Genomic DNA, 18,848 nt, shown 5'->3' on the forward strand with positions numbered 1-18,848 from the left:
GCTACAAGAGGGGACTCAGTGCAAAGGGGACCAGAATCAAAGCCGCCACCAAGGTTAGATGCCCACCCAGACCCTCCCATATAGGTTTAGGTTTGCGGCCGGGAGTCCGCACCTTTGGGGGGGGGGGGTACTGTCACGCCCTGACCTTAGTTATCTTTGTTTTCTGGCCTTCCTGTTGCATCAGGAGCTGTAGATGTTATGGAGGGCAGGTAGCTTGCCCCCAGTGATGTGTTGTGCTGACCGCACCACCCTCTGGAAAGCTTTGCGGTTGAGGGCGGTGCAGTTATCTTACCAGGCTGTGATAGCCCGACAGGATGCTTTCGATTGTGCATCTGTAAAAGTTTGTCAGGGTTTTGAGTGAATCGCCAAATTTCTTCAGCCTCCTGAGGTTGAAGAGACGCTGTTGCGCCACTCTGTGTGGTTGGACCATTGCAGCTTGTCTGTGACATGTACGCCAAGAAACATAAAACTTTCCACCTTCTCCACTGCTGTCCTTTGTAGGGAAAAGTCAATGGCACGCATAGCTTACAGAAAAAGTCGCTTTCAAACTAGGGATTTTGTGGCTAATTGAGGTAAAACAGTAATTCTGCTCATGTGCATGTATGAACTACACATTGACACATCCAGACCAAAAAGGTAGGTTTAAAAAAATACTTACTAGTCTCCAAAGTACCAGAGAATGTCTTTAAAAGAAACATAGCCTATATAGACCCATGTAGCCTATTTCAATCATTTTGAAATTAATTTAATGTTCAGTCCATTGAGTTATATTTTGCGACTAGGCTTCTATCTGTCATTTTTGCCTCATTGTGGTTCATCATGTGTGACAACATGTGTGCAATGATGTGCCCAATCTTTGATTTAGTGCATTATTATTGGGTAAGCATAATAAGCTGCCCCAAAAGCCTATTTGCAGCCATAGGTAGTAGTATTTCTCTAGGAGCTGATCTGTCGTGAGTATTGTGGAAAAATTATAATGTTAAGGTAAGATTTAAATGGAGAAAGCTGATCTGAGAGCAGCGCTGCTTTTCTTTCAACCCTATCCATATCGACATATGGTCAAATGACTCACTTAGGGAACATTCTCTCTACATGATCATTTGGGAAACACTTAAAAAGTTGGCTCGTAAATAACGATGCATCTGGTGCGATCATTGTAATGGATCAGTTACATCGCAACTGGGAAACAAGACCTCGATCAGTAGACTGGAAGCGTCACTTAGGGGAGAGGCTTTCAGATAGTTATTTTGGCCACTTGTGAGAGTAAACATCATTCTTGTAATCTGTTCTGTTGAATTGTTATCACATGTTAATCCTCTTGAGCCAATTTCCACATCCCTGCGCGAAATGTAATTAGCATTGTATATTTGTTTGATAAAAATATTTCTGTTAAAGCTAGATACAGTGGGGCAAAAAAGTATTTAGTCAGCCACCAATTGTGCAGGTTCTCCCACTTAAAAAGATGAGAAAGGCCTGTAATTTTCATCATAGGTACACTTCAACTATGACAGACAAAATTAGAAAAAAAATCCAGAAAATCACATTGTAGGATTTTTAATGAATTTATTTGCAAATTATGGTGGAAAATAAGTATTTGGTCATCTACAACAACCAAGATTTCTGGCTCTCACAGACCTGTAACTTCTTCTTTAAGAGGCTCCTCTGTCCTCCACTCGTTACCTGTATTAATGGCACCTGTTTGAACTTGTTATCAGTATAAAATACACCTGACATTCTCCCAATCTTCTTCTGGATCATCCAAATGCTCTCTAGCAAACTTCACCTGTCCACAACCTCAAACAGTCACACTCCAAACTCCACTATGGCCAAGACCAAAGAGCTGTCAAAGGACACCAGAAACAAAATTGTAGACCTGCACCAGGCTGGGAAGACTGAATCTGCAATAGGTAAGCAGCTTGGTTTGAAGAAATCAACTGTGGGAGCAATTATTAGGAAATGGAAGACATACAAGACCACTGATAATCTCCCTCGATCTGGGGCTCCACGCAAGATCTCACCCCGTGGGGTCAAAATGATCACAAGAACGGTGAGCAAAAATCCCAGAACCACACGGGGGGCCCTAGTGAATGACCTGAAGAGAGCTGGGACCAAAGTAACAAAGCCTACCATCAGTAACACACTACGACGCCAGAGACTCAAATCCTGCAGTGCCAGACGTGGCCCCCTGCTTAAGCCAGTACATGTCCAGGCCCGTCTGAAGTTTGCTAGAGAGCATTTGGATGATCCAGAAGAAGATTGGGAGAATGTCATATGGTCAGATGAAACCAAAATATAACTTTTTGGTAAAAACTCAACTCGTCGTGTTTGGAGGACAAAGAATGCTGAGTTGCATCCGCGCTACAAAGTATTAACTTAAGGGGGCTGAATAATGTTGCACGCACAATTTTTCAGTTATTGATTTGTTAAAAAAGTTTGAAATATCCAATAAATGTCGTTCCACTTCATGATCGTGTTCCACTTGTTGATTCTTCACAAAAAAATACAGTTTTATATCTTTATGTTTGAAGCCTGAAATGTGGCAAAAGGTCGCAAAGTTCAAGGGGGCCGAATACTTTCGCAAGGCACTGTACCTACTGTGAAGTATTGGGGTGGAAACATCATGCTTTGGCGCTGTTTTTCTGCAAAGGGACCAGGACGACTGATCCGTGTAAAGGAAAGAATGAATGGGGCCATGTATCGTGAGATTTTGAGTGAAAACCTCCTTCCATCAGCAAGGGCATTGAAGATGAAACGTGGCTGGGTCTTTCAGAATGACAATGATCCCAAACACACCGCCCAGGCAACGAAGGAGTGGCTTCATAAGAAGCATTTCAAGGTCCTGGAGTGGCCTAGCCAGTCTCCAGATCTCAACCCCATAGAAAATCTTTGGAGGGAGTTGAAAGTCCGTGTTGCCCAGCAACAGCCCCAAAACATCACTGCTCTAGAGGAGATCTGCATGGAGGAATGGGCCAAAATACAAGCAACAGTGTGTGAAAACCTTGTGAAGACTTACAGAAAACATTTGACCTCTGTCATTGCCAACAAAGGGTATATAACAAAGTATTGAGATTAACTTTAGTTATTGACCAAACACTTATTTTCCACCATAATTTGCAAATAAATTCATAAAAAACACTACAATGTGATTTTCTGGATTTTTTTTTCTCATTTTGTCTGTCATAGTTGAAGTGTACCTATGATGAAAATTACAGGCCTCTCTCATCTTTTTAAGTGGGAGAACTTGCACCATTGGTGGCTGACTAAATACTGTTTTGACCCACTGTATGTGTTTTTTTCCGGGGTCTGCGTCTCAATCCACCACATTCACTGATATCGGCCTTTCGGTGTCTGTCAGTCCAAAAATCAGTCTTCTCACAAAAAATGTCTATAGCATCCATATGGTTTGACCTATGAACTGTTATAATAATGGAACACGTACAGTACCAGTCAAAAGTATGGACACAGGTACTCATTCAAGGGTTTTTCTTTATTTTTTATATTTTCTGCGTCGTAGAATAATATTGGAGACATCAAAACTATGAAATAACACATATGGAATCATGTAGTAACCAAAAAAGTTTTAAAATCAAAATATAGTTAATATTTGAGATTCCTCAAAGTAGCCACCCTTGGCCATGATGACAGCTTTGCACACTCTTGGCATTCTCTCAACCCGCTTCACCTGAAATGCTTTTCCAACAGTCTTATAGTCCTTACACAGCCTGGAGGTGTGTTGGGTCGTTGTCCTGTTGAAAAACAAATGATAGTGCCAGTAAGCGCAAACCAGATGGGATGATGTGGTAGCCATGCTGGTTAAGTGTGCCTTGAATTCTAAATAAATCACAGACAGTGTCACCAACAATGCACCCCCACACCATCACACCTCCTCCTCCATGCTTCATGGTGGGAACCACACATACGGAGATCATCCGTTCACCTACTCTGCATCTCACAAAGACACAGCGGCTGGAACCAAACATCTCAAATTTAGACTCATCAGACCAAAGGATAGATATCCACCGGTTTAATGTCCATTGCTTGTGTTTCATGGCCCAAGCAAGTCTCTTCTTTAATATTGGTGTCCTTTAGTAGTGGTTTCTTTGCAGCAATTCACACAGTGTCCTCTGAACAGTTGATGTTGAGATGTGTCTGTTACTTGAACTCTTTGAAGCATTTATTTGGGCTGCAATTTCTGAGGCTGGTAACTCTAATGAGCTTATCCTCTGCTGCAGAGGTAATTCTGAGTCTTTCTTTCATGTGGCAGTCCTCATGAGAGCCAGTTAACTGTAATGAACTTATCCTCTGCAGCAGAGGTAACTCTGGGTCTTTCTTTCATGTGGCAGTCCTCATGAGAGCCAGTTTCATCATAGCGCTTGATGGCTTTTGTGACTGTTCTTGAAATGTTCCACATTGTCTGACCTTCATGTCTTAAAGTAATGATGGACTGTTGTTTCTCTTTGCTTATTTGAGCTGTTCTTGCCAAATAGGGCTATCTTTTGTATACCACCTCTACCTTGTCACAACACAACTGATTGTTTCAAAGCAAATTAATTTTTAACAAGGCACGCCTCTTAATTGAAATGCATTCCAGGTAACTACCTCATGAAGCTGGTTGAGAGAAAGCCAAGAGTGTGCAAAACTGTCATCAAGGCAAAGGGTGGATACTTTGAAGAACCTCAAATAAAACATGTGTTTTTATTTGTTTAACACTTTTGTTGGTTACTACATGATTCCATATGTGTTATTTCATAGTTTTGATGTCTTCATTATTATTCTACAATGTAGAAAATAGTACAAATAAAGAAAAACCTTTGAATGAGTAGGTGTGTCCAAATGTTTGACTGGTACTGTATGTGTCAGAGGTTTTTCTCTACGACCCCGACAAGCGGCAAGGGACTCATCTGAATTCATTAATGCTGATCGGCCAACTTCCATCTGTAATGTACAAACGTATGATTCCTCTATGGAAAGACTCTAGAGCAGGGGTAGTCAACTCTTACCATATACAATCTGTAGTGTTCAAACACATGATCCCTCTATGGAAAGACTCTAGAGCAGGGGTAGTCAACTCTTACCATATACAATCTGTAGTGTTCAAACGTATGACTCCTCTATGGAAAGACTCTAGAGCAGGGGTAGTCAACTCTTACCATATACAATCTGTAGTGTTCAAACACATGATCCCTCTATGGAAAGACTCTAGAGCAGGGGTAGTCAACTCTTACCATATACAATCTGTAGTGTTCAAACACATGATCCCTCTATGGAAAGACTCTAGAGCAGGGGTAGTCAACTCTTACCATATACAATCTGTAGTGTTCAAACACATGATCCCTCTATGGAAAGACTCTAGAGCAGGGGTAGTCAACTCTTACCATATACAATCTACTGCTGGTTTTCTGATCTACCTGATAATTAATTGCACCCATCTAGTGACCCAGATTTAAATCAGTTCCTCATTAGAAGAGAACACTATATTTGTAGCTTTAATGAGACAACTGTAGTTCCTTATAAGCCTACGCAAATCCCACATTACTACAATATGTAAATACTGATGTTACTAATATTATATTAAAACATGTCATGTGCAAAACCTATTTATTTATATTTATATTTGCATTGTACCAACTTACCAGCAAAAAATGAACTATCTGAAAGCCACACTCGCAATAAAGCCACATCTCCTGAAAATAACCCACTTTAAAATACTTTGTTGTATTTACAACCGAGAGAAAGGTGTATGCTCATTGATATGTTCATTTTAATCGCTCATTAAATCATTAACATGCGTGCTTCTACACCTGCATTGTTTGCTGTTTGGGGTTTTATTAGGCTGGGTTTCCGTACAGCACGTTGAGAAATCAGCTGATGTAAGAAGGGCTTTAGAAATACATTTGATTTGATTTGATTTAAAAAAGACACAGCTGTTGGTTCAACCCAGCATGAATGTGAATATAACCTAATTGATGGTTAAATTACAACACAACATGTTCGGTTATTCACCAAACTGGCTTGGTCAAAATAACCCAGTGTGTTTTCAGTCCAACATTTACCCAGTGCTGGGTTACCAAATAACCCAGAAGTGTAGTAACTATTACAGCTTACATTTACAAATTCACTCACCCAATCCTGCACATACTACGTGAACACACATACAGTACGCATGCATGCACCCACACACACACACACACACACACACACACACACACACACACACACACACACACACATACATACAGTACGCATGCATGCACCTACACAAACAAACACACATACAGTACGCATGCATGCACCTACACACACAAACACACATACAGTACGCATGCATGCACCTACACACACAAACACACATACAGTACGCATGCATGCACCTACACACACAAACACACATACAGTACGCATGCATGCACCTACACAAACAAACACACATACAGTACGCATGCATGCACCTACACAAACAAACACACATACAGTACGCATGCATGCACCTACACAAACAAACACACATACAGTACGCATGCATGCACCTACACAAACAAACACACATACAGTACGCATGCATGCACCTACACACACAAACACACATACAGTACGCATGCATGCACCTACACACACAAACACACATACAGTACGCATGCATGCACCTACACAAACAAACACACATACAGTACGCATGCATGCACCTACACAAACAAACACACATACAGTACGCATGCATGCACCTACACAAACAAACACACATACAGTACGCATGCATGCACCTACACAAACATACACACACACACACATACAGTACGCATGCATGCACCTACACAAACACACATACAGTACGCATGCATGCACCTACACAAACACACACACATACAGTACGCATGCATGCACCTACACAAACACACACACATACAGTACGCATGCATGCACCTACACACACACACACACACACACACACACACACACACACACACACACACACAAACACACATACAGTACGCATGCATGCACCTACACAAACACACACACACACACATACAGTACGCATGCATGCACCTACACACACACACACACACACACACACACATACAGTACGCATGCATGCACCTACACAAACAAACACACATACAGTACGCATGCATGCACCTACACAAACACACACACATACAGTATCCATGCATGCACCTACACAAACACACACACATACAGTACGCATGCATGCACCTACACACACACACACACACACACACACACATACAGTACGCATGCATGCACCTACACAAACAAACACACATACAGTACGCATGCATGCACCTACACACACACACACAAACACACACACACATACAGTACGCATGCATGCACCTACACAAACACACACACACACACATACAGTACGCATGCATGCACCTACACAAACACACATACAGTACGCATGCATGCACCTACACAAACAAACACACATACAGTACGCATGCATGCACCTACACAAACAAACACACATACAGTACGCATGCATGCACCTACACAAACAAACACACATATAGTACGCATGCATGCACCTACACAAACAAACACACATACAGTACGCATGCATGCACCTACACAAACAAACACACATACAAGCAGTCATGTATTCAAATACACACACGACCACAAAAGGGCACACACACACACACACACACACACACACACAAACACGTTGTAAGGATTAAGTAGAACCAGATTTTTGTGTTGCAGAGCCGTGAACAGGGATGGGAGGGTGGCACCCTACCCTCTCCTGACAACTTGATCAATTAGTAACCATGGTAATCAGGCAGCACACGCTCCCACACCCAGAAATAAGGCAAATCGCTTCGACTAACTCCTGAAAGAAAACTGAAAAAAGTGTAAAGAATCCAAGGGGAGAGACCAGTCTATTTTTGGATTCATGAAGAACATCACAATTTATTTGCAATGTAATCCTCTACTGCAATTTTTTTTCTGTATAATATCTTACGCAATTTTTTTTCTCCAATGGCAGTGGGGTAAACAGGAGAGAGAGAGAGACACAGAGAGAGACACAGAGAGAGACACAGAGAGAGACACAGAGAGAGACACAGAGAGAGAGACAGAGAGAGACAGAGAGAGACAGAGAGACAGAGAGACAGAGAGACAGAGAGAGAGAGAGAGAGAGAGAGAGAGAGAGAGAGAGACATTATCCCTGTCCCAAATGACATTCTATTGTATTTCAGTTATGTGTGCTTTGGTCAAAGTAGTGTACTGAATAGGGTGTCATTTGGGATTCTAGCATACAGTATGGGCATATACCTCTATTCAACAGGCATTTAATCTATATTGCCTGTCAGCAAACACACCTGAACACTACCCCTCAGATTAAGAGATCCCAATCATGGCTGCCTTTACATGATCATTTTGGCTATAAAATGATCTGAATCTGTAACCTTCACATGCAGTAACACATAATGGCTCGTAATTACTCCTCTTTCACCCCAGCTGCCAAACTAACCCTGATTCAGATGACCATCCTGCCCATGCTAGATTATCGAGACGTAATTCATAGATCGGCAGGTCAGGGTGCTCTCGAGCGGCAAGATGTTCTTTACCATTCGGCTATCAGATTTGCCACCAATGCTCCTTATAGGACACATCACTCCACTCTATACTCTTTTTTAAACTGGTCATCTCTGTCACAAGACCCACTGGTTGATGCTTATTTATAAAACCCTCTTAGGCCTCATTCTCCCCTATCTGAGATTTATACTGCAGCCCTCATCCTCCACATAGAACACCCGTTCGGCCAGTCACATTCTGTTAAAGGTCCCCGACACACACATCCCTGGGTCGCTCCTCTTTTCAGTTCGCTGCAGCTAGTGACTGGAACGAGCTGCAACAAACACTCAAACTGGACAGTTTTATCTTAATCTTTTCATTCAAAGACACTCATAACAGACAGTTGTAGCTGCATTGTGTGATGTTTTGTTGTCTCTACCTTCTTGCCTTTTCTGCTGTTGTCTGTGCCCAATAATGTTTGTTCCCTGTTTTGTGCTGCCACCATGTTACGTTGCTACCATGTTGTAGTCATGTGTTGCTGCCATGCTATGTTGTTGTCTTTATGGTCTCTCTTTATGTAGTGTTGTTGTCTCTCTTGTCGTGATGTGTGTCCTATATTTTAAATTAATGTATTTGTATTTTTAATCCCAGCCCCCATCCTGGCAGGCTCTTTTGCCTTTTGGTAGGCCATCATTGTAAATTTAATTTTACCTTTATTTAACTAGTCAGTTAAGAACATATTCTTATGTTCAATGACATTGGACGTTGGACTAGTTAACAGTGGGTTAACTGCCTGTTCAGGGGCAGAACGACAGATTTGTACCTTGTCAGCTCGGGGGTTTGAACTCGCAACCTTCCGGTTACTAGTCCAACGCTCTAACCACTAGGCTACGCTGCCGCCCCAATATAAGAATAATATAAGAGTAAATAAGAGTAAATAAGAATTTGTTCTTAACTGACTTGCCTAGTTATATAAAGGTACAATATATATATATAATATATACACTGCTCAAAAAAAAGGGAACACTTAGACAACACAAGTCAATCACACTTCTGTGAAATCAAACTGTCCACTTAGGAAGCAACACTGATTGACAATACATTTCACATGCTGTTGTGCAAATGGAATAGACAACAGGTGGATATTATAGGCAATTAGCAAGACACCCCCAATAAAGGAGTGGTTCTGCAGGTGGTGACCACAGACCACTTCTCCGTTCCTATGCTTCCTGGCTGATGTTTTCCTGGCTGATGTTTTGAATGCTGGCAGTGCTTTCACTCTAGTGGTAGCATGAGACGGAGTCTACAACCCACACAAGTGGCTCAGGTGGTGGAGCTCATCCAGGATGGGACATCAATGCGAACTGTGGTAAGAAGGTTTGCTGTGTCTGTCAGCGTAGTGTCCAGAGCATGGAGGCGCTACCAGGAGACAGGCCAGTACATCAGGAGACGTGGAGGAGGCCGTAGGAGGGAAACAACCCAGCAGCAGGACCGCTACCGCCGCCTTTGTGCAAGGAGGAGCAGGAGGAGCACTGCCAGAGCCCTGCAAAATGACCTCCAGCAGGCCACAAATGTGCATGTGTCTGCTCAAACGGTCAGAAACAGACTCCATGAGGGTGGTATGAGGGCCCGACGTCCACAGGTGGGGGTTGTGCTTACAGCCCAACACCGTGCAGGACGTTAGGCATTTGCCAGAGAACACCAAGATTGGCAAATTCGCCACTGGCACCCTGTGCTCTTCACAGATGAAAGCAGGTTCACGCTGAGCACATGTAACAGACGTGACAGAGTCTGAAGATGCCGTGGAGAACGTTCTGCTGCCTGCAACATCCTCCAGCATGACCGGTTTGGAGGTGGGTCAGTCATGGTGTGGGGAGGCATTTCTTTGGGGGGCCACACAGCCCTCCATGTGCTCGCCAGAGGTAGCCTGATTGCCATTAGGTACCGAGATGAGATCCTCAGACCCCTTGTGAGACCATATGCTGGTGCGGTTGGCCCTGGGTTCCTCCTAATGCAAGACAATGCTAGACTTCATGTGGCTGGAGTGTGTCAGCAGTTCCTGCAAGAGGAAGGCATTGATGCTATGGACTGGCCCGCCCGTTCCCCAGACCTGAATCCAATTGAGCACATCTGGGACATCATGTCTCGCTCCATCCACCAACACAGACTGTTGCACCACAGACTGTCCAGGAGTTGGCGGATGCTTTAGTCCAGGTCTGGGAGGAGATCCCTCAGGAGACCATCCGCCATCTCATCAGGAGCATGCCCAGGCGTTGTAGGGAGGTCATATAGGAACGTGGAGGCCACACACACTACTGAGCCTCATTTTGACTTGTTTTAAGGACATTACATCAAAGTTGGATCAGCTTGTAGTGTGTTTTCCACTTTAATTTTGAGTGTGACTCCAAATCCAGACCTCCATGGGTTGATACATTTGATTTCCATTGATAATTTTCAGTGATTTTGTTGTCAGCACATTCAACGATGTAAAGAAAAAAGTATTTAATACGAATATTTCATTCATTCAGATCTAGGATGTGTTATTTTAGTGTTCCCTTTATTTTTTTGACCAGTGTGTATATATATATAAAAGACAGGCTGCCCAATTCTGATCTTATTCCCACTTATTGGTCTTTTGGCCAATGACATCAGATCTTTCACATCAGATCTTTTTCAGAGCTTATCTGATTGGTCAAAAGTATCAGAATTGGGCTGCCTGTTTAAATGCAGCCAATGCTTCCCTGATGGTATCCTATTGCCCAAATAGTGTACTACTTTTGACCAGAGTAAAGCACTTTATATGGAATAAGGGACCCATTTGGGACCCATTTCCAGTCACACCTTAACACTTTACCCATCTCAACCATGATAAACATAGAGCACAACAGGAAGATAGAGACAGGTACGGTGGCCTAGAGGCTGTTCTAGGGTCAGTTTGGGCCATAGTTGTTATGGTCATGGACAATGGGCTATAGCTAGCAGTCAAAACTGGACAGACAAACCCACTGTCTCCCTGCTCTGACTTTGTTACATTATGACTAATGTCATGACTAATTTGTATCCCAAATGACACCCTACATAGTGCAGTACTTTTGACCAAGGTGCACTGTATAGGGAATAGGGTGCCATTTGGGATCCATCCTTGTATTTTATTTCACCTTTTTTTTAACTAGGCAAATATACCCTTTTCCTCATGATAATGCAAGGTGAAGAAAGTATTGGTTCACATGGATGTGATATGTGTGCCAAGTCTATATTAGTATGTGTGCGTCAGCTACTATAAGGCCCCTAAGCCTTCTGCATGGGTTCCCACCCTCCCTGGTTCCTACCGCCTTGTTCTGCTGCTAATAACCGTGCGCACCCGTCGTCCCTCCCCGGTTCACACCGCATCATTAAGAATAACTTTTTATGCCACAATAACTACCGCCCTGTAGCCCTCCCATCTGTGAAGTGCTTTGAGAGGCTGGTTATGGCACACATCAACTCCATCACTCTCGACACCCTAGACGAGGGGTCTCCAACCATTTCTTACATGACAGCTACTTTTAAAAATGAAACATGTCACAAGCTACTAATCTTTTCCTAGCTATCGAATAGGCACATTCTTCTCTTCTCCGTTCACCTGCAACTCTTCTCCAGGTACAAGATAATGTAGTGCACTGTGTCTTCTGTCAATATACCTGTTAAAATAATGGTTCACAAAAACTCTAAGGGTGCCCTATAAAATCTGTGATTTTTCTCCCCAGATTATGTTTGATATTTTCCTAAATTACGTATCAAATCACATTTTATTGGTCACATACACGTGTTTAGCAGATGTTATTGCGTGTGTAGCGAAATGCTTGTGTAATATCTAACAAGTAATATCTAACAACATATACCCAATATATACAACTTTAAGTAAAGGAATGGAGTTAAGAATATCTAAATATATGGACGAGCAGTGTCAGAGCGGCATAGACTAAGATACAGTAGAATATAATAGAATACAGTATATACATATGAGATGAGTAATGCAAAATATGTAAACACTATTAAAGTGGCCAGTGATTTTAAGTCTATTCATATAGGCAGCAGCCTCTAATGTGCTAGTGATCAACTGCTAGTGATGTCTTTTCTGTGAGTGGGGTCTTCATTCAGTAATGCTTAGAAATTGAACTAAAATCTAATTGAAAGACTAAGTCAAATGTGAGTTCAAATACATTTTAACCTGACCAAACTATTAGATGGCCTGCAAAAAGAATAATGACAAAATGTAACGCACTGAAAAAAAAAATTTATGGACCGGAATGAGGCTCTCTCCTCACTATATTGTTCCTGCAGTGAGAAATTACCATCTTCAGAGAATGTTTTATAAATTATCTGCAGATAATTTATGTCTGGAGCAGTAGTAACAATATAAAAATGTTCAACCACTGGAGTGTGGAGTATGTGAACTACAGTTTTGATAAGTCGGTTAGGACATCCACTTTGTGCATGACACAAGTCATTTTTCCAACAATCGTTTACAGACAGATAATTTCACTTATAATTCACTGTGTCACAATTCCAGTGGATCAGAAGTTTACATACACTAAGTTGAATGTGCCTTTAAACAGCTTGGAAAATGCCAGATAATGATGTCATGGCTTTAGAAGCTTCTGATTTACATACTTTACATACTATGAGTCAATTTGAGGTGGACCTGTGGATGTATTTCAAGGCCTACCTTCAAGCTCAGTGCCTCTTTGCTTGACATCATGGGAAAATCAAAAGAAACTAGCCAAGACCTCAGAAAAACAATTGTAGACCTCCACAAGTCAGGTTCATCCTTGGGAGCAACTTCCAAATACTTGAAGGTACCACGTTCATCTGTACAAACAATAGTACGCAAGTATAAACACCATGGGACCACGCAGCCGCCATACCGCTCAGAAAGGAGACGCGTTCTGTCTCCTAGAGATAAACGTAATTTCTTGCGAAAAGTGCAAATCAATCCCAGAACAACAGCAAAGGACCTTATGAAGATGCTGGAGGAAACAGGTACAAAAGTATCTATATCAACAGTAAAACAAGTCCTATATCGACATAACCTGAAAGGCCGCTCAGCAAGGAAGAAGCCACTGCTCCAAAACCGCCGTAAGAAAAGCCAGACTACGGTTTGCAACTGCACATGGGGACAAAGATCATACTTTTTGGGAAAATGACCTCTGGTCTGAAGAAACAAAAATATAACTTTTTGGCCATAATGACCATCGTTATGTTTGGAGGAAAAAGGGGGAGGCTTGCAAGACGAAGAACACCATCCCAACCGTGAAGCATGGGGGTGGCAGCATCATGTTTTGGGGGTGCTTTGCTGCAGGAGGGACTGGTGTACATCACAAAATAGATGGCATTGAAGGAAGGAAAATTATGTGGATATATTGAAGCAACATCTCAAGATATCAATCAGGAAGTTAAAGCTTGGTCACAATTGGGTCTTCCAAATGGACAATGACCCCAAGGATACTTCCAAAGTTGTGCAACATGGCTTAAGGACAACAAAGTCAAGGTATTGGAGTGGCCATCACAAAGCCCTGACCTCAATCCCATAGAATGTGTGGGCAGAACTGAAAAAGCATGAGCAAGCAAGGAGGCCTACAAACCTGACCCAGTTACACCAGCCTTGTCAGGTGGAATGGGGCAAAATTCACCCAACTTATTGTGGGAAGCTTGTGGAAGGCTACCCGACATGTTTGACCCAAGTAAAACAATTTAAAGGCAATGCTAACAAATACTAATTGAGTGTATGTAAACTTCTGACCCACTGGGAATGTGATGAAAGAAATAAAAGCTGAAATAAATCACTCTACTATTATTCTGACATTTCACATTATTAAAATAAAGTGGTGATCCTAACTGACCTAAGACAGGGAATATTTATTAGGATTAAATGTCAGGACTTGTGAAGAACTGAGTTTAAATGTATTTGGCTAAGGTATATAGAAACTTCCGACTTCAACTGTAGTAGCTGGGAGCTTGCGATGTGTTATACTTGTGAGATTTGTTTATGACAAAGCCACTCTTGCATTGTCCTGGCTGTTGCTACTCTCTTTTTATCATATATGCATAGTCACTTTAACTATACATTAATGTATATACTACCTCAATTAGCCCGACTAAGCGGTGCTCCCGCACATTGGCTACCCGGACTATCTGCATTGTGTCCCACCACCCACCAACCCCTCTTTACGCTACTGCTACTCTCTGTTGATCATATATGTATAGTCACTTTAACCATATCTACATGTCCAACCTCAATCAGCCCGACACGGCCTTTTTTAATGTTGTTTTTATTTCTTTACTTATCTATTGTTCACCTAATACCCTTTTTTTTTACTTAAAAATTGCACTGTTGGTTAGAGCCTGTAAGTAAGTATTTCACTGTAAGGTCTATTCGTTGGACGTGACAAATAAACTTTGATTTGATGGTGCCAGGTTTCCTCCGGACGTGACGTTTGGCATTCAGGCCAAAGAGTTGAATCTTTGTTTCATCAGACCAGAGAATCTTGTTTCTCATGGTCTGAGAGGTCTTTAGATGCATTTTGGGCAACTCCAAGTGGGCTGTCAAGTGCCTTTTAGTGAGGAGTGGCTTCCGTTTTTCCACTCTACCATAAAGTCCTGATTGGTGGAGAGCTGCAGAGATGGTTGTCCTTCTGGAAGCTTCTCCCATCTCCACAGAGGAACTCTAGAATTCTGTCAGAGTGACCATAGGGTTATTGGTCAACTCCCTGACCAAGGCCCTTCTCCCCCCATTGCTCAGTTTGGCCGGGGCGGCCTGCTCTAGGAAGAGTCTTGGTGGTTCCAAACTTCATCTATTTAAGAATGATGGAGGCCACTGTGTTCTTGGGGACCTTCAATGCTGCAGACAGTTGTTTGTACCTTTCCCCAGATCTGTGCCTCGACACAATCCTGTCTCGGAGCCCTACAGACAATTCCTTCAACCTCATGGCTTTGTTTCTGCTCTGTGGGGACCTTATTCCTTCAACCTCATGGCTTTGTTTCTGCTCTGTGGGGACCTTATATAGACAGGTGTGAGCCATTCCAAATCATGTCCAATCAATTGAATTTACCACAGGCAGACTCCAATCAAGTTGTAGAAACATCTCAAGGATGATCAATGGAAACAGGATGCACCCGAGCTCAATTTTGAGGCTGTAATGTAAGAAAATGTGGAAAAAGTAAAGGAGTCTGAATACTTCCCGAAGGCACTATATACAAATACCTAGCAGCCAACCGGCTTGCACTAATCCCATCTAATTAAACAAATATACTGTAACACACCAGCACGCTGTCAGCAACATTTACTTTCACACAAAACATACAGCTAACGTAAAAGTATTGTTCTGTGTCATTGCACTACATTTTCCAGTAACCTCAAATAAGCTGGCGGCAAGTCACCATCAACATTATAGTGACATACTTTACACTAACTAACTCTTTACATAATTACATTCAAAAGGTATTTTACTAATAATAAGAGGTATTATGAAGACCGATGTATGGTTAACTACAACATCATTCCCTGTAACGGTTACAGATACTAAGACAGCTACTACTTGCTATGACTGTGTTTTTTTAAATCAACCACAGCTGAATGCACTGACTATGCTAAATTATTAAAATATAAATGTCTGACGAAAACTTACAAAGTACACTGCTGGGTATTATTCCAGCGAGCTCCGCCCTCAAACTGTTTGTATTCGGATCAAATGTGCCCTTGTTTGCGGACTAAGGTCATTAGAATAATAACCAGCAGTGTGTTTTACAAGTGTTCATTTTTACATTTACATTTTGACCATTTAGCAGACACTTGTATCCAGAGCGACTTACAGTCAGTGTATTAAACTAAGGTAAACAATAATATACCACAGTCATAGCAAGTAAAAAGAGGATGTTACCATTACCGAGAATGTTGTAGTTAAGCGGTCTACTTACAAATTTAGACTAAGTAAACGGACTATTAAGAACAACTTCTTAGTATTGAATGAATTGAACCATGCGTTGCCATTTGCAACAGTCACCCGAACCTGACAGAGGGGTGTGCAGGGCTACTGCACAGCACTCGTGGAAAGCGGGTCACAAGGCAGTCGCAGTCCGCTGAGTTGCTAGATACTACCGATTGCCATGAGTTAATAGGTCATGTAACTTAAGTGCGCTAATGTTGATGGAAAGAAGTGCCCTGTTAAACGCACCAACACCAAACTGCAGGCTATACTCCTATAGGGATACAGTAAGAGTTCTCTAATAGAAACACACCTACCCAGGCACCCAGCTCAGTCCCTTCACAGAAAGAGAGACACATAGAACGGTGCTTACCTTGTTTCTCTGTGGGGAGCAGAATGGGGCTGAGTGTTTTGGACGCGACGCTGGAGCACGCTCCCCGTCCCTCTAGCAGGGCTTGCAGTGGTCGGGTCTCCCCGGGTTGGTGCTGACAAGTCAGCCCGGAGCCACAGCGCCCGGTGTACACTCCACACGCCTGACCCTCCGCAAGGGCGCACGTCAGACAGCACCCACAGCCAGGCTCCCTTACCCTGTCGGCGCAGTCTTTTGCCAGAGGCTTGCACTGCATGAGAGCCACGGTGTCACACGGCTCGCATCGGACCACCGTCCCCACGGTCTCCGCGAACCGTGTGAATGCAGCGAGCACGGCAGTGAGACAAAACAAGCATAGACCGGGCATTCTGCCGAAAAGCTGGTCACAAAGGGACAGTAGGCGAGTTGTCAACTAGGCTTACGGGAACTCTCCGTGTCAAAGATTGCCGGATAGCCTTCTCCATCTATTTTATTTTACGCGAACTTGTTGTTTTATACAGGCTGAAAAAAACAGCCAACAAGTCACACCCTTCGTATGAATAATGTAAACGGAGAGCCCGGATCTCGAGGTACCACGGACATCGACACACAGGCTCTATGAGTGTTTATTTATGTGTTTTTTTACACATTGTCCTGCTTAGAGTGCATTTAGTCATTAGAAATTGATGTGTAATGTCTTTCAAAGTTAAAAAGATGGGGAGGTGCACCGTTATATTTCCTAATATGCTTTTTTTGCAGGTAGAATTAATTAGAATAGCTTGATTTAATTGATTGATAGCTTGAATGAATTGATCTTATACTATACAAAGATAAATAACGTATCAGTAGATAACTTACTGATTATTACTTACTGATTATCCAATCAGTAAGGGTTTGGATTTATTACACCCATTACTGAGGTGTTAGTCCAGTTGGCATAGGTAGTCTTATTTGTTAAAAATGTTGAACAGTAATTAAGATTTCCTTGTAAAATTGCTTGTTAAATGACTCTAATATCACTCGTATGGGTTTGGGGATATAGAAATGCTCAGATTTTGAGTGAACATACTTTTCCTTGTGGCCAACTACCAGGAAGTTTGCAAAGACGGATTGATCAGCGCTGCCATGTTCGTGGTTTTCCTGCAAAAAAATTGGGCTACTTTGAAAATTATGTCGCGGGGGAAAATGTATTGGTCACGGGTTGTGGGTTTTCGGGCTATTTCTACGTTGCACGGTGGGCCGCCAATGAATTACTCTTAAAAATAAATATATTTCCATGTGACCTGCTCCTGAGTGAGACAGGCTGTTGCTGAGTGAGTGAGTAGTAGTAGTAGGAGGAGAGAGAGAGGCCGCAGTAGGCAGACATGGCTCTCAAGAGAAGACTGGCTATGTGCACACTGCCCACAAAATGAGGTGGAAACTGAGCTGCACTTCCTAACCTCCTGCCCAATGTATGACCATATTAGAGACACATATTTCCCCCAGATTACACACAAAGAATTCGAAAACAAACCCAAACTCACATATCTACTGGGTGAAATACCACAGTGTGCCATCACAGCAGCAATATATGTGACCTGTTGCCACAAGAAAAGGGCAACCAGTGAAGAACAAACAGTATTGTAAATACAACCCATATTTATGCTTATTTATTTTCCCTTGTGTACTTTAACCATTTGTACATTGTTACAACACTGTATATATACATAATATGACATTTGTAATGTCTTTATTGTTTTGAAACTTCTGTATGTGTAATGTTTACTCTTCATTTTTATTGTTTATTTCACTTTGGTATATTATCTACCTCGTGTTAACACATGTTTCCCATGCCAATAAAGCAGCTTGAATTGAAATTGAATTTAATTGAAAGAGAGAGCACTACAGTTATTGGCTGAGTCAGTGAGCGAGATGAGAGAGAGCAGCACGTTCGCAACGTTGTGTCAACTTTTTACCAGTTGTAGGAAGGCTATTTAGATCGTCCTTATGGA

The 18,848-nt window shown here is 42.2% G+C and overlaps 1 protein-coding gene across 1 annotated transcript in view; it reads right to left on the bottom strand.

Annotated features, from left to right (window-relative positions):
* Positions 1-17,383, bottom strand: part of LOC118372076 (insulin-like growth factor-binding protein 3) — a 74,272-nt gene extending 56,889 nt beyond the window's left edge. The window contains exon 1 of the mRNA XM_052480028.1: positions 16,882-17,383. Within this exon, the coding sequence (XP_052335988.1) occupies positions 16,882-17,245 (364 nt within the window). The 5' untranslated portion in view covers positions 17,246-17,383. The remainder of the gene's footprint in view (positions 1-16,881) is intronic.
* Positions 17,384-18,848: the final 1,465 nt, after the last annotated feature.

The sequence above is a fragment of the Oncorhynchus keta genome, chromosome 26, assembly GCF_023373465.1.
Source record: "Oncorhynchus keta strain PuntledgeMale-10-30-2019 chromosome 26, Oket_V2, whole genome shotgun sequence".
Classification (NCBI taxonomy): Eukaryota; Metazoa; Chordata; class Actinopteri; order Salmoniformes; family Salmonidae; genus Oncorhynchus; species Oncorhynchus keta.